The sequence below is a fragment of the Epinephelus fuscoguttatus genome, linkage group LG5, assembly GCF_011397635.1.
Source record: "Epinephelus fuscoguttatus linkage group LG5, E.fuscoguttatus.final_Chr_v1".
Lineage (NCBI taxonomy): Eukaryota > Metazoa > Chordata > Actinopteri > Perciformes > Serranidae > Epinephelus > Epinephelus fuscoguttatus.
Window position 1 is genome coordinate 10,031,992 of NC_064756.1, and position 13,833 is coordinate 10,045,824.

General features: G+C 40.2%; 2 protein-coding genes across 2 annotated transcripts; both read right to left on the reverse strand.

The window, feature by feature from the left end:
- Positions 1-3,890: 3,890 nt before the first annotated feature.
- LOC125888833 (uncharacterized) lies at positions 3,891-5,554 on the reverse strand. Its single transcript, XM_049576453.1, has 4 exons — positions 5,420-5,554; positions 5,003-5,085; positions 4,510-4,668; positions 3,891-4,089 (listed from the first exon to the last, which is right to left on the reverse strand). Exons 1-4 carry the CDS (start codon positions 5,424-5,426, stop codon positions 4,084-4,086), a joined length of 255 nt encoding a protein of 84 aa, XP_049432410.1. The 5' UTR covers positions 5,427-5,554; the 3' UTR covers positions 3,891-4,083.
- Positions 5,555-9,984: 4,430 nt separating this feature from the next.
- Positions 9,985-12,581, reverse strand: LOC125889453 (uncharacterized). The gene is made up of 4 exons (XM_049577482.1): positions 12,443-12,581; positions 12,100-12,191; positions 11,729-11,932; positions 9,985-10,654 (listed from the first exon to the last, which is right to left on the reverse strand). The coding sequence occupies exons 1-4, from the start codon at positions 12,462-12,464 to the stop codon at positions 10,649-10,651; spliced, it is 324 nt and encodes a 107-aa protein (XP_049433439.1). The 5' UTR covers positions 12,465-12,581; the 3' UTR covers positions 9,985-10,648.
- Positions 12,582-13,833: the final 1,252 nt, after the last annotated feature.

Below are 13,833 nucleotides of genomic sequence, written 5' to 3' on the forward strand. Positions count from 1 at the left end.
CTCAGTCGGACTTTAGCCACCGTAACTTTCAGTCTTGTCCCACCACATTTCCCCCTGAGGCCGCTCGTGCAGTTAAACTATAACAGCAACCGTATCATGCCGATGTTAAAGGATGCCTTTTTTTTGTTGGTTTCTGACGCCGCAAGTCACTGCCCAAGCGCCGGATTTCAACGACTTCCGAGTGAGACCGGGCTCTTTTATCAGATCTGGGGAAAACAACATTCTCCTACTGGGCATCATAAAGAATGTGGTGACAGAGACATGTGCTTGTTTTTCTTGAAAGGCCACTATGTTTTTGATAGTTGTTGTTTTATGGTGGATTTTTGTGTTGTATGTTGTATTTATTGCATTTTAAAAGTGGTTTGATTGGCTGATACCTCGGCCAGGTCTCTCATGTAAAAGAGATTCCAATCTCAATGAGACTTCCTGGTCCCATTGCTTCCTGGTCTTCCTGTTTTAGAATACTAAAATAGAATAGGATTGAATAGATTTGTTAACCTACTCTTTATGGTGACTATGTGCACTTTTAACATTCTATAGTACATAATAAGTTATATATATAACCATTAATATAGCATATTAGACACAAGACTGCATAGTTCTGCTGTGTAGGAAAAAGGGTTTTAATTTCCTGCCTTATTGCTGCTAGAATTCATCAGCCTCTTTGATGGTTGTTTCTATATTAGGCCCTTCATTCTGAGTCATTTTCATAATTTGTAATGTAAATATCAGTGCAGCGTCACTGCAGCACAGATGAGACTTTCACTCAGGTGAGTGTGTTACACAGTTCAAGTCTGTCACACATCAGAGGAAAGAAACACGGCACAAACAACACAGACCGCAGACAAACTGTATGAAGACAGTGGCATCTCTTTGTGTGCGAAACAAACTAAAATGCCTTCTTCTGAATGTATTGATCTAAGGAATCAAAGCATAGCATGTCATTTTGTAACAAGAAAGAAATGTGACCGTTAGGAATGACTGTCAGCTAAAGGAACTATGCAGTGATTAAAAGAGCCAGCTGAGGAGACTGCATCAAACAACCTGTGTTCAGGCTCTGATCAACTGATCACACTCAGCTCACCCCAGCACTAAACAGCTGCTTCTATCTTCTCTACCTCACCTTATATCTGGTCGCAGCGCAGTTTGTTCACCGAAAAAAGCATCCAAACATCAAAAGAGAAACACTCTGACTAAAGTATTTCTGAATTTTCTCCCCTAATTTGATCTTTGAGACTCTGAGAAAGTGAAAATCACAGAAAAAGACGTGACAAGAGCAGTGTCCTACACATCAACACATTCATCCATCCATCTATCCCTCCATCTTTTCTTCTGCCCTGAAGCTGTTGGAAGATATTCACAGATGTTTAGCTGTCAGAGGATCTTAAGCGTGACGCGGAGGCCTTCACATCCCTCTCTTTCTTCATCCCTCACTCACTCTCTCTTTTCTGTCTGAACTTTGAACTTTTCTCATATGCACCCTCAGCCCTCTCCCTGAAAGGGTCACACCACTTTTGTGATACTGCATTCAAACACATTGCATCAGCGAAAACAACATCCAGTACACCGGGTCAAATCTTAAAAGTCTGAAGCAGCTCACAGTGTTTGGTGTTACAGGATACCTGGAGGAGGTCTCTGCTGTCACCTGAGGACAGATTGGCTTCATGGAGCACGACATTTAAAGCTTCAGGCATTTCTGAATTAAAGGCACTCTGGGACACTGCATGCATAAGGTTCAGTTTGTGAAATGCATTCATGCATACCCTTTTTGTAGCACATGTTGCTGTTGCTTTTCATTTTTGGCTACATATTTAACTTACCAGAGCTGCAACTAACGGTTATTTTCATTATCCTTTACTCTGCTTTTAATTATTAGTGTCTTAAAATTGTCAGAAAATAGCAAAATAAATAACTATTTAACCCCAATAATTACCTCTTCATATTGCTTGTTATGTCTGACCACTATTTGAGACCAGCAAACAACAAAAATGGCTGTGTTTTAAGGAGTCACTGCTGTGTTTCCAGCTGCTTTTTACAGGAGGTGTTTTGCAGCGAGCCCTCGGCAGGGACAGTGGCACAAAAAGTGGTTGTTTCATACTGATGTATCACTGCTTTTCCTGGGATTGTGCCCCCCAAAACCAGGTTAAGATTTAAGGTTATTTAGCCACATGTTAATGTAAGTGTTATTGAAAGTTTGAGCACATCTAATACACAATAACATGCAAATATAATGTGTCCGTGGTTTGCAGAAATGTACAATGCCAACATTTTTCTGGGGATCAGGTTGGACCAACACTCTGAAACTGAAATATACTCACTTCAGTAGAGTACAAGGTAAAGAAACATTGCAAATACTCACACTTGAGAAGCTGGAACTAGGAAATCTTTGGTATCCTTCCCTAAAACAAAGTGTTTTTTTTTATAGCAACTTAATCACTGGTGATTGCACCTGTTTGATAACCTCAACTGCTCTGCAGTGAAGACAGAGGTTTGCTGTTGTTTCCATGTACCAGAAGCTACGGACAAATGCAAATGGCACAAGTGATTTTCCGAGTCAGATGGCAGAAGCAAGACAACATCAAACAGTAGCAAATGTGCAAAGTCACGACAATGTACAACAGTCAGGAAATATATCAAAAGGATAACAACAACATGTCATTCTGCAAAGAGACACACCCTTTTTGCATAAATAAACCCTCATACGTGAAAGAAAATGTTGCTGTAAATCATCCACTGATTTCTCCCTTCAGTATTCCCAAAAATAAAATAAAGGTCTCAACATGATGGATGGGTTAAATTGGGTCTCTTCAGCAGCTGACGAAAGATGCATGCTTGATTTATTATTGATTCCCTTCTGAAAACGCTCCATTTTTCCTTTTTTTTTTCTGCACCCCCATAAAAGATTCAAAAGACCTGAAGGAGATCCTCAATGCTAAATGTTGTAATCTTCTCCTGTCAGTCCAGGCTGGAGTTCACGACAACTGGAATATTGATGTCAGGTAAACGAGCGATCCTCTGTTTAGTGCTGCAGCGAGTATTTTGGAGTTGTTGAGATGCCTTACTTTCTCTCCAAGGATATTTTTGTTGTTGTTGTTTTTGATGATCATTTCAACCTGAACCAACACGCTCTGTGTAACTATGAATATATGTGCTCAAGTTCAGCACTTGGATACAATTTTTGAGGAACTTTACTTGAATATTTCCAAGTTAAACTGTCCTCTGCTTCTATTGCTGTTACACCTCAGAAGGAAATGCAGTACTTTCTTTACTGCAATACATTTATCTGTTTGTTGTAGTTACTTTGCAGGTTAAAATCTTTCCCATACAACATTAATCTCATTAAATATGATGTATTTTTACATGCATTTTAAATGAATGTGCATCAAGGCCCACATTTTAAAATGCTGCTACTGAAGAGGGTCCTTCAAAATCAGCACTTTTACTCGACACTTACAGTACTTTTGACTTCTTTATTTTTGTTTAAGTGAGAATTTAAATGCTGAACTTTTGTAGCATTTTTACACTTTGGTATTTCTGGTTTTACTCAAGGATCTAAATAATTCCTCCTCTGGTTCACTGACACCTGCTGACTGTGATGTCTCAGGTCAAATAGAGTACTTTGCAGCCATTACACATTCTCAATAGTTTATGTCCAAAACAACTACATAATAATTTGACACCAATCCATATAAAAAAGTGGAAGAACTCAATTACAGTGACACACAACAACATTATCTGTATTTATTTCTGTGCACTCTTTAAAATAAAACTGCTTTTATCTTCTCCATAGACTTTAAACTGACTGACTTTAAAAAGAGATAACACTGCCATCTTGTGGTGAAGAAAACACTTTAATTGACAGAGGGAGAGAAGAAATCCTGCAAGCATGCTGTTGTCAGAACATTATCTTTAATGGATCAGGAGATTTGTTTAAACAAGAAGACCGACATGCTTCGGTGATAACAATGAAAGGACAGTAAGAAAAAGTGGTACCACCGCACACTCAACCACACACACAGAGTGATTCTGTCAGTAGAGCAGAGAATAAGAGGCGAACAGGGCAGTCTGGTCCTCCAGGAAGCATCACTCCTGAAATAACAAGGACAATGTTGTTACTGAATGGATCAGTGGATTATTACGAACATGTTTAGTGCTACGGCTCCATCTTGTTGTGGAAGCAGCATGAGACATAATAGGCACCAAGATGAAGCATTAATGGCATTGATCAAACCATGACTGCAGTCTTGTCATTTTGCTTAGTCATTTCCATGGAAAATGTATAATTCATACAAATATAATGCACTTGACAAACACAGGAGGGCGTGGTGTGTCACATCCGATCAAAACTGGCACTACTGGAAAGACCAGTTGTGGATGTTCAAGTGCACAAATGAGCCGATGATTCAAAACTCCAACACATTAAGGCCTAGTTCACTAGAGTAAAGGTATTATATGTTAAAAAATAAATTAGGAAGAGATCTTTAAAGAAGAAAACAATATTAGGCCTACCTCATCACTGCTTGAGGAGGATGAAGATGAGGAAGAGGATGAGGTGCCTGATTTTTTTCCATCCTTATTTTCACCTTTGTTCTTCTTCTCTCCAGACTTGTGCTTGTGCTTGTGCTTTTTGTCTTTGTCCTTACAGTCACCCTTGTCCTTGCTGTGTTCCTAAAAAGAAAGCAAAAGTTGACTTTGAAAGAAATCATGTGTTGGATGAGTCTTAGGGTTGTGTTTGAGTCGTGGAGTAAGAATTCTGTGTATTGTGCCGAAGAGCTGGCGGCAAGAGGGCAAGATAAAGCAGGTTTACCAGAGAGGCAACTGTTTGGCCTTGCTGTCAAAATATAGACAGCTAAAATCACAAGTAGATTCACACTACGAGCATGTCTGATGTCATGGACACATTCTCCCTCACACTTCTTGATTTTCTCTTCACATTTACAAGCTGCACACATGGAACACCACAGGTATGTACTACCTGAGCATATTCATATAAAGCTCCTACCTTGTCCTTATCCTTCTTTTCCTTCTTGTTCCAAAACCACTCAGTCTTCTGAGCAGAATCCTTCTGCACCATTTCTTCTTTACCTGCACACAGGAAAAGCAGGGTTAGTATCAGGTTAGAATAAATGTGATTTAAACATCTTAATTATCATCACTATGAATCTTAGAGACAATAGCAACCTCTTTACATAGCTACAAATCAAATACACCTTGCTAGGACTATCTTTGCCTTCGCATTTGGATTTTGTCTCCGTATGGTCATCTTATTCTTATTAAGCTGTCTGGCAGAAAACTTTACCCCCAAAACCCCTGTTGCACTCAGTTACCACGACTTTAAAATGTATCTGAAGTCAACAGAGACAAGCATCAACCTTACAGTCTTTCTTATTAAATACAGTCAAAGTAAATTTAAGCCTACCTGACATTGTGACTCCTGCTTGTGAACTGTCCCAAACAAGTGAGCACAGACACTCACACACAGGAAACCTGGATCAACTGCACTTAAACCACGCCCCCCAGCCACGGCTCCAGCTGGATGGCCTCATAGAAATCCATTTATTTCAGGACACATACTTTCACGTGCAGGCGGGGTGATCAGAGTTACCTGCGTAGTGGCATGTCTGAGCAGGACATACTTCAGTGTTGTGTGAATAACTACACAGGCATTTATTACATTTAAATGGTAGTTAATTAGGTGGCACCCTGTTGATTACAGCTTGTAAAGGATAAGTTACTATACAGGCAGGCAAGAAAATACCACTGCAGACGTCACAACTTTGTGTATAAGAGGTCAGGGCCATAATCGCCTGTTGAACACCTTCTTCAATCCGATCATCCACAGAGAGCAGGGGTTCTCATCATTTTGATGACTGAATGCCATTTTAGGGTGCCAGCATATGATTGAGAGGCACATTACTTTTTTTTTTTATGACAAACTTTACTACAACTGGTTTTCACCAGTTCTGGATTATGGTGATCTGTTGCACATGAATGCATCTACACATCATTATCACATGTCAGATACTGCACATCATAGTGCACTGAGATTTGTTACAAATCAAAAAAGCCCTCACTCATCACTGTGCGCGTTATTCCAGGGCTGGTTCTTTGACCTTTTGTAGGCTCAGTCACTGGTATTTGTTAATTCATAAAGCCACACTGGGTAAACTCCCTTCATGCATTTGTACTTTGATTGAACAGAGATCTGAACGTAGCTACAGTCTGAGATCTCAAGATTTAGTTTTGTTGTCTGTTCCTTGTGCACAGACCGAGCTTACTTAGGTATAAGTATTAACACCAGTGTGAATACTCAAAATTAAGAGGCAGTCATCATGCAGGATGGCCCTTTTAAGGGTGTTTTAATATAAAACACTGATCTTTTATCACCCTTGCATTCTTGTATAAAAAGCATTTGAAAGTGAGCTGATCCAGGTGGAGCTGATTTCAACCATTTAATGATCATAATGTGTTTTGCACTGCAAGTAAATATCCATCCTACAAAGTCATCATTAAATAGATATTGAATCCTAAAATGGCTTTTTGGTAAAATAAGTGAACAAATCTGCCACTCTAGTCAAATTACAACAACCTGTTTCTGACAGAAAAAAACTTGTTGCAAGATTCATTTCTAAATTGGTGTGATAATGTTGAAAAATAAGTGATTGCTGTTTTTGAATCAAGAAAAATGTCACCTTACTCCAGGAAATCCATTAAACTACTGACTTTTATTAAAAGAAGTTGAATTATCTCACTGCAATGGCTGATATTTGCAGTGTTTACACTGTTCAAAACATTAATCTACGAAGTAACTCAAGCAATCACTTACATGTAGTGAAGTAAATATTTCTGTCAGTATAGAGTAGCACAAAATGGAAACACTTAAGTAAAGTACAAGTACCTCAAAATGGCACTTATAGCTGCAGTACCTCAGTAAATGTACTTAGTTACTTTCCACCATTTTTAATCTTGATCTACTTAAATCATAGTATTTTTCATTATTGACATCGTGTCATTGCGGTTGCCTGGGAAGACGGGTGTGACTGCATCCAATTGTGTTTTTTTAATGATAAAAAAGGGGAATGGTTTGCACTTCATCCATCTAACAATGCAAACAAAAGGTAGAGAATGTAGAACAGCTTGTATGTTGTGTCATATGATTACCACTGTTTGGTATTACAGGACCTGCAGGAGCTCTCTGGTGTCACTCGAGGGCAGATTGGCTTCACAAAGCACAGCATTTAAAACCTTTATAAGAATAAGGCTGGAGCCTATCCCAGCTGACGTTGGGCAAGAGGCGGGGTACACGACACCAGGACAGGTCACCAGACTATCACAGGGCTGACACATAGAGACAGACAACCATTTATGCTCACTTTCAAACGTAAGGGCAATTTAGAGTCGCCAGTTAACCTGCATGTATTTGGACTGTGGGAGAAAACCCACGCTGACACAGGGAGATCATGCAAACTCCGCACAGAAGGGTTACCCACCCGGGGTTCAAACCAGGACCCTTCTAACTGTGATGCACCAATGCTAATCACTGCACCACCATGCCAACAAAAAAAACATGTCCTCTCATTAAATATGATGCATTTGCCAAGTATGAAATCATATAGCACGTCTGCTGTTTGTTGTTTACATCGTCTCTTTTCATCAGTTTGCTGATTTGACTTGAATCAATTTGTCTTTATGATTTGTGCCATGCAGCTGCACTGGGATCACAGCAGCAGTAGGGATGGTTTGGATGATTTGCAGGCCCAGAGTCATCCAGCTGTCGAGGTAAAAACTGAGCTAAATTTGGTGGAAAACATGCATTTAAAGCCACAGTGTGTAGGAATTTCTCCCATCTAATGTTAAAATCATATATTGCATTCAAACAGATGGCGCACTCTAGCGCCTCACTGTTTCAAACGCATATTGCAACAACTGTAGCCGCTGTGTACCAAAAAGCTATGATAACAGTGATGAAACCATGTCATCCAATACTACATGGAGTATTCTTTCAGGCTCCTACACAGACACACGTGACGCGAGTTGACAAACCACCTCCTCACCATGCTGGCTGTGTTTACAACATAGGACTGTTGGGGCGGATGTAAACTGAAACAAACCAATCACGTCTTGTCCTTTGACAACACTCATCCCTCTCCTCGCATTACTGCGCTGCTAACAGCTGTTAGTGGCCAGCAGCACTACTGCCGCATAACAAAGTCCCACTCTTTGAGCATAATGCAGGATCATGTATTATGCAGCATCACGGGAGACGGAATCCTCGTCGCCAAGAAAGTGCAAAAGGTAATCAAAAAGGCAGTGTGACCGGCGAATTAAAAAAACAAGGGTCAGCATTGGGGTTGCCTTTCCCAGGTGGAGAGAGCTGCTGAAGGAGAAAGGTGATACAATCACAGGCCAGCGCTAACAGCGGCTAACAGCCAACAGCGGCATTGGCCTGTGATTGCATTACCATTCTCCCTCAGCAGCTCTCTCTACCTGGGAAAGGCAACCCCGATGTGGGCCTAGTAGCGAAGCGCCTCTTGCTCCTCTCCTTCGGCTCCTCGGTCACGCAGTGCTGCCTGGCTCTCAACGAAAACGCCGAAGGCGGTGCTGTATGTCCCTTGCTGGCGGGTGTATTCTGTGTTTATTTGTGTGTTTCTATTGCAACCTCAAAGCTGCTTTTTGTCCCAGCTTTTCTCTTCAACATTCATTCATTTAAACTTGATTAGAGAAAAAAATCTTGCAAGCATTTTGTTGGCAGAACATTTACTCCAGTTGAGACAAGCCCAGCATGTTTCTGTGACACACACACACACACACACACACTGCAATCTTCTTTTTTTTTTTTTTTTTTTTTAAAAAAAGAAATACATCTTCATTATCCTCCTGAGACCCTGTGTCCTCATGAGGACATCTCATTTTGGGTTTAGTTTACCTTATACCTCATTCTGCTTAACTCAGACCGGTTGTCCTCATTCGTGGACACTTTTTTGTCCCATCTAGTGGCCCTGGCAGAACGCCAAGTAGATGATCAACCTTGACTATTGAGAGGAAGTAAAGCCTAGGTCACATTACACGATTTTCACTGCGATTTTGAAGTCGCAGAGGATCTTGAGAGCCACCTCAAGATCGGAGGGTCGGAGGTGAGTCGATGACGAGTCCTCATGTGTGAACAAGCCTACGAGCAAGTTGCCCCCTCGTCTGAGGCTGGGACTGGATATCTGGCATGCTAGAAAACTGGAGAAGGCTGACACGACTGACAAAGAGCATCAACCAATGAGAGGCGGGATATGTCCCATGTCAGCATGCAGGAGGATGGGAGAACTTGGCATGTCCGCTTATTAGCCGCGACTTTGGGCTTGTTTCTAAAGTGGAGTTGCTTATTTGGGCTTGCTCTCTAAACGTCACCTTTCTCTATATATAACCGACCACTTCTTTTGGGCTTGTTTCCATAGCCCTGGTTGCTTGTTTCTCTCCCAAGATCTGGCAACACTGACAAGCCGGCAAGCACCAACAATGGCGGCGCCCACAGGATCACGGGGAGCGCGTTGTGTTTGGACCCAGGTCCTGGAGGCAGATCTGATTTAACATTGGGAAGAATATCCATGCCTTTACACTGTGTCGTCTCCAAGTTTGGTGACGTCACCACGTTATCTGGGGCTCTGTCGGAGAGGGCTTGGTGGAGAAATCTTGTGGTGTGCACACACAGGTCATAATGCAGTTGGCAAGACTCCCGCTGACAGAAACACACATCACCAAAGGACACTCAAACACTAAAACGATTACAATAGTCTCCCCGTCGCAACATCAGGGTGAAAATCGTGTAATGTGAACTTGACTTAAGTTGTAACAAGTTTTCCATCGGTGAACATGCGGAAGGATAATTGGCACAACATGCTAATCCATGTAAAAACATAATGTCAGCCACCTCTGTCAAGTCAGTCTGCAGCAGATCCCGACACAAAAGTGGACAAGATACAAAACCTGATCGGATTTTATCGTTGAAACTTGTTTATTCATGATTCATAATGTGTTTGCAGTTTGATATGGAATACACGTGACTAATTTCAGTCACAGTAACAAGCTAAGATGCTGGCACTCAGGAAATACTCATTTGAGAACACTGGGACTTAATTATCATTGACGATGTTTAGTTTTTTCATACCAATCGAGTCCTACTGATCTCAAATAGCGAGGTGAAAATAAAAATGCATACCAAACAAAAGTTCAGATCTCAGGAGGTTATCAATGTTATCAATAAACAAATCAGAAAACCAGAACTATACAATGACAATATATACTATATATTATACATAATTCATTTTATTATTACAAGCAGTGATTTATATCATATTGACTGTAATGATCTACTGGTGCCTACTGTGGCTGTGCTTCATCTTAAATTTAAATACTTCATCTTTATGATTATGATTGATGATCATTAGCTGTTGTGGTGCCCCCTCCGGGACTTGATGCCCTCAGTGCAGTGTGTGATATGCATGTAGGTAGCGCCAGCACTGGTGACACCAGTGAAAGGACACTAAGAAAATGAAGTAGGCGTGTTACTGTACACTACAACCACACAGTCATTTTGTCAATAGATAAGATCATAAGATCATAAGAGGCTAACAGCGTGGTCTGGAGCTCCCAGGATGCATCACTCCTGAAATGACAAGAAGGACATCGCTGTTACTGCAGAATGGATCCATTATTTATTAAACATCTTAAGTATGCTCCGTCTGTATCTTCAGTGTGTGAGTCATTGTGGCAGCAGCAGCCATAACAAACACCAAAATGACAGTCATTTTTGGAGCAAGAATGTTATTGTGTCTAATCAGACCATGACTGTGGCGTGTTCACTTTGCTTCAGTCATTTGCATGGGAAATATAACTCACACAAATGTGACCAACGTGTTGTTGTGTTTCCTCTGAGCAGAGCTGCAATAACACCAAAGACTTCAACCCAAACATGATGTGATAGTAAAAACTGCTCTGAAGATTAAAAAATTAATCTGCAGATCTGGAATTGTTTTTCATGTGACAATAGTGTGAGCTACATGTCATATCTGATCACTGCTGGTCAGACCTGTTGTGGATGTTCTGTGTGCATCGTCGAGCTGATAATTCATTCGCCAACCTTTGAAACGAGGTGTGACAGGTATGTTACCTGGTGAGCTGCATCTTATCGCACTCTTTGATAAAAAGTCTGAGAACTACAAACTACAGAAGTGCAAAGTGGGAACACTTTCACAAATTGAGAATTGAGGGGAAATAAAAGTTGACCTGTGTGCCGAAAGTCCAACGATAACTACAAGAACTTTATTTATCCTGAAGGAAATTCCTGTGCCAGAGAATGCTTCAAATTACAGTAACACTAAGTCAACCAGGGGGTTCCCCAGGTCAGGGTCACTCACTGTGCCCAGTTTTAGAACAACAGAGTGTTAAATATCTGGCAAAATATACAAATCCACGAGTTATAAGTGTTTTCAAGGAACAAAATGAAAAACCAGTGCCTAATAGTGCAACAATAGGAGTTTGATAACAACATGAGTCACAAAAAATGAACTAAAATGGTGGAAAAAGCAAAGTGCACCTGATAATCAACGTTGTATTAATGTGATACAGCAATGAGAAGTAGTATTGCACATGATTGAGAAAATGATAATGCACCTTTTTATATTTTAAGAATAATTAGCAAGAGATCTCTAAAACAAACATATTGCAGCATTTGGCCTACCTCATCACTGCTGGAGGATGAAGATGAGGAGGAGGAGGAGGAGGATGAACCGCCCTCCTTCTTTTCCTTCTTCTTCTTCTCATGTTTGTCATGTTTATCATGTTTGTCCTTGGACTTGTGCTTTTTTTTAGACTTGTCCTTGCATCCAGACTTGTCCTTACTCCCGGACTTGTCCTTACATCCAGACTTGTCCTTGTGGTCTCCCTAAAAAAAATCCAAAAGTTGACTTTGAATAAATTGTTGTGTTGGATTAGTCTTTACAGAAGCAGATTTACCAGAGAAGCAACTGTTTGGCTTTGTTGTCAAACCATAAACAGCAGACTGACACCACATGTATGTACCACATGCACATATTAAAACAAAGCTCCTACCTTCTCCTTCTCCTTCTTCTTATCCTTGTTCCACAATGACCACTCATCCTTTTGAGCTTCGTCCTTCTTCACCTCACTTTCCCCACCCAGAGCTGCACACATGCAAAACGTGGTTAGCAGGTTTTATTTATATCAGGTTCGAATAAATGTAGTTTTAAAATCTGAATTATTGTCACTAAGAATCTGGAGTACATCTAGCTACGGATCAAATACACCTTGCTGGGACTGTCGGGAGCAAAACTTCCCCTAAAAATCCCTGTTGCTCGGTTACCAAGATTTGAGACAAACATCAACATTCAAGCTCTCCCTCCTAAATACAGAATCAGAGTGAATTTAACCGTACCTTGTGTCAGATCGAAAGACATCGTGATTCCTCCAAGCGCTTTTCCAAACAAGTGAGTTCAGAGAGTCAAAAACAGGAAACATGGATTAACCGCACCTACACCACGCGCCCTGACATAAGCCACGCCCCCAACCGCTGCTCAGCTGGGTTATTGCATTCACCGCAGGACTGATAATGTCAAGTGCAGGAGAATTATATGCACATTACAAACCTGCACAGTGGCAAGTCTGAGCAGGACATATTTTAAAGAGTGTATGTGATATACTGTAATATGTTTATTTTTTAACAGACTGCATTATGTTTATTACATTTTAACTTCCAGTTACAGGGTACCACGCCTGCAATGAGTAATTTACAATACAGAGGAGCAATAAAATACTTAAAGGCTGGACTTTATACTTGATGTTTCCGCCCTATAGGTTTTGGATTTGGGAGAGAGATGTTCATGTTAACTAATATTTTTTAACTGTCTTAGATCATAGGACCTACATGTATGAATTATGAAAAACTGTTCCAAAGTATCAAAAATAAGCAGCAGTCATAATGCAGAGCAAACCTTAAGAGTGTTTTAATATATAAGACTGAATTAGTGTCACCTCTGCATTAACGTTTAAATACTTTTTTTTCTTAATTCCTCTTTAGGTATGGAAAAACAATTAAGCTAAAAAGAGTTTTTCACATGTCCACACGGGTTGACAGCATGCATTTGAGTTTTCAACATAAGAAATATGTACCAAGTTATATCATGAAACATTAAGAACATATTTTAATGCTGTTAGACTACTGTGTTCACATATTTTAACATGTTCATATACTGTTCAGTGCCATGCAAACGTGTTGAACCCTCCTCCTGACTCCTCAGCTTCTCCCCTCTCTCTTTCTACTGCATCTCCCTCCAGTACATTACATTCTAATAACATAAATCAATAAATTTGCAGCCAAAAGCCACTCAGATCAATCAGATTAATCAGTTTTTGCAAGAGCAACAAGGTTGCAATGACAATATTAATTGTAGTTGAAATATAGCCAACGATGCACGATGTCCAGTTTAGTGGACAGATTATTACTTCTAATTTCCTCACAATATAAAATTAATGAAGAATGTTGAAAGAGGACAGAAAAGGGGTCGCTGCTTTTGAATTTTAAAAAAGTCACCTGATAATTGAAAATTCATAAAACTCCTAACTTGTATTTAAAGAAGTTGAAATTGTCTCACTGAAATGGCAGATTTTTTGCAGTGTTTGCACTGTTCACACGTTCATGTGGTGAAGTAAATATTTCTCTCTTAAATGTGGTGGAGTATTACAGGATAGAGTAGCACAAAATGGAAACAATAAAGTATCTCAAAATGACACTTATAGCTGCATTACTTCAATAAATGCACTTAGTTA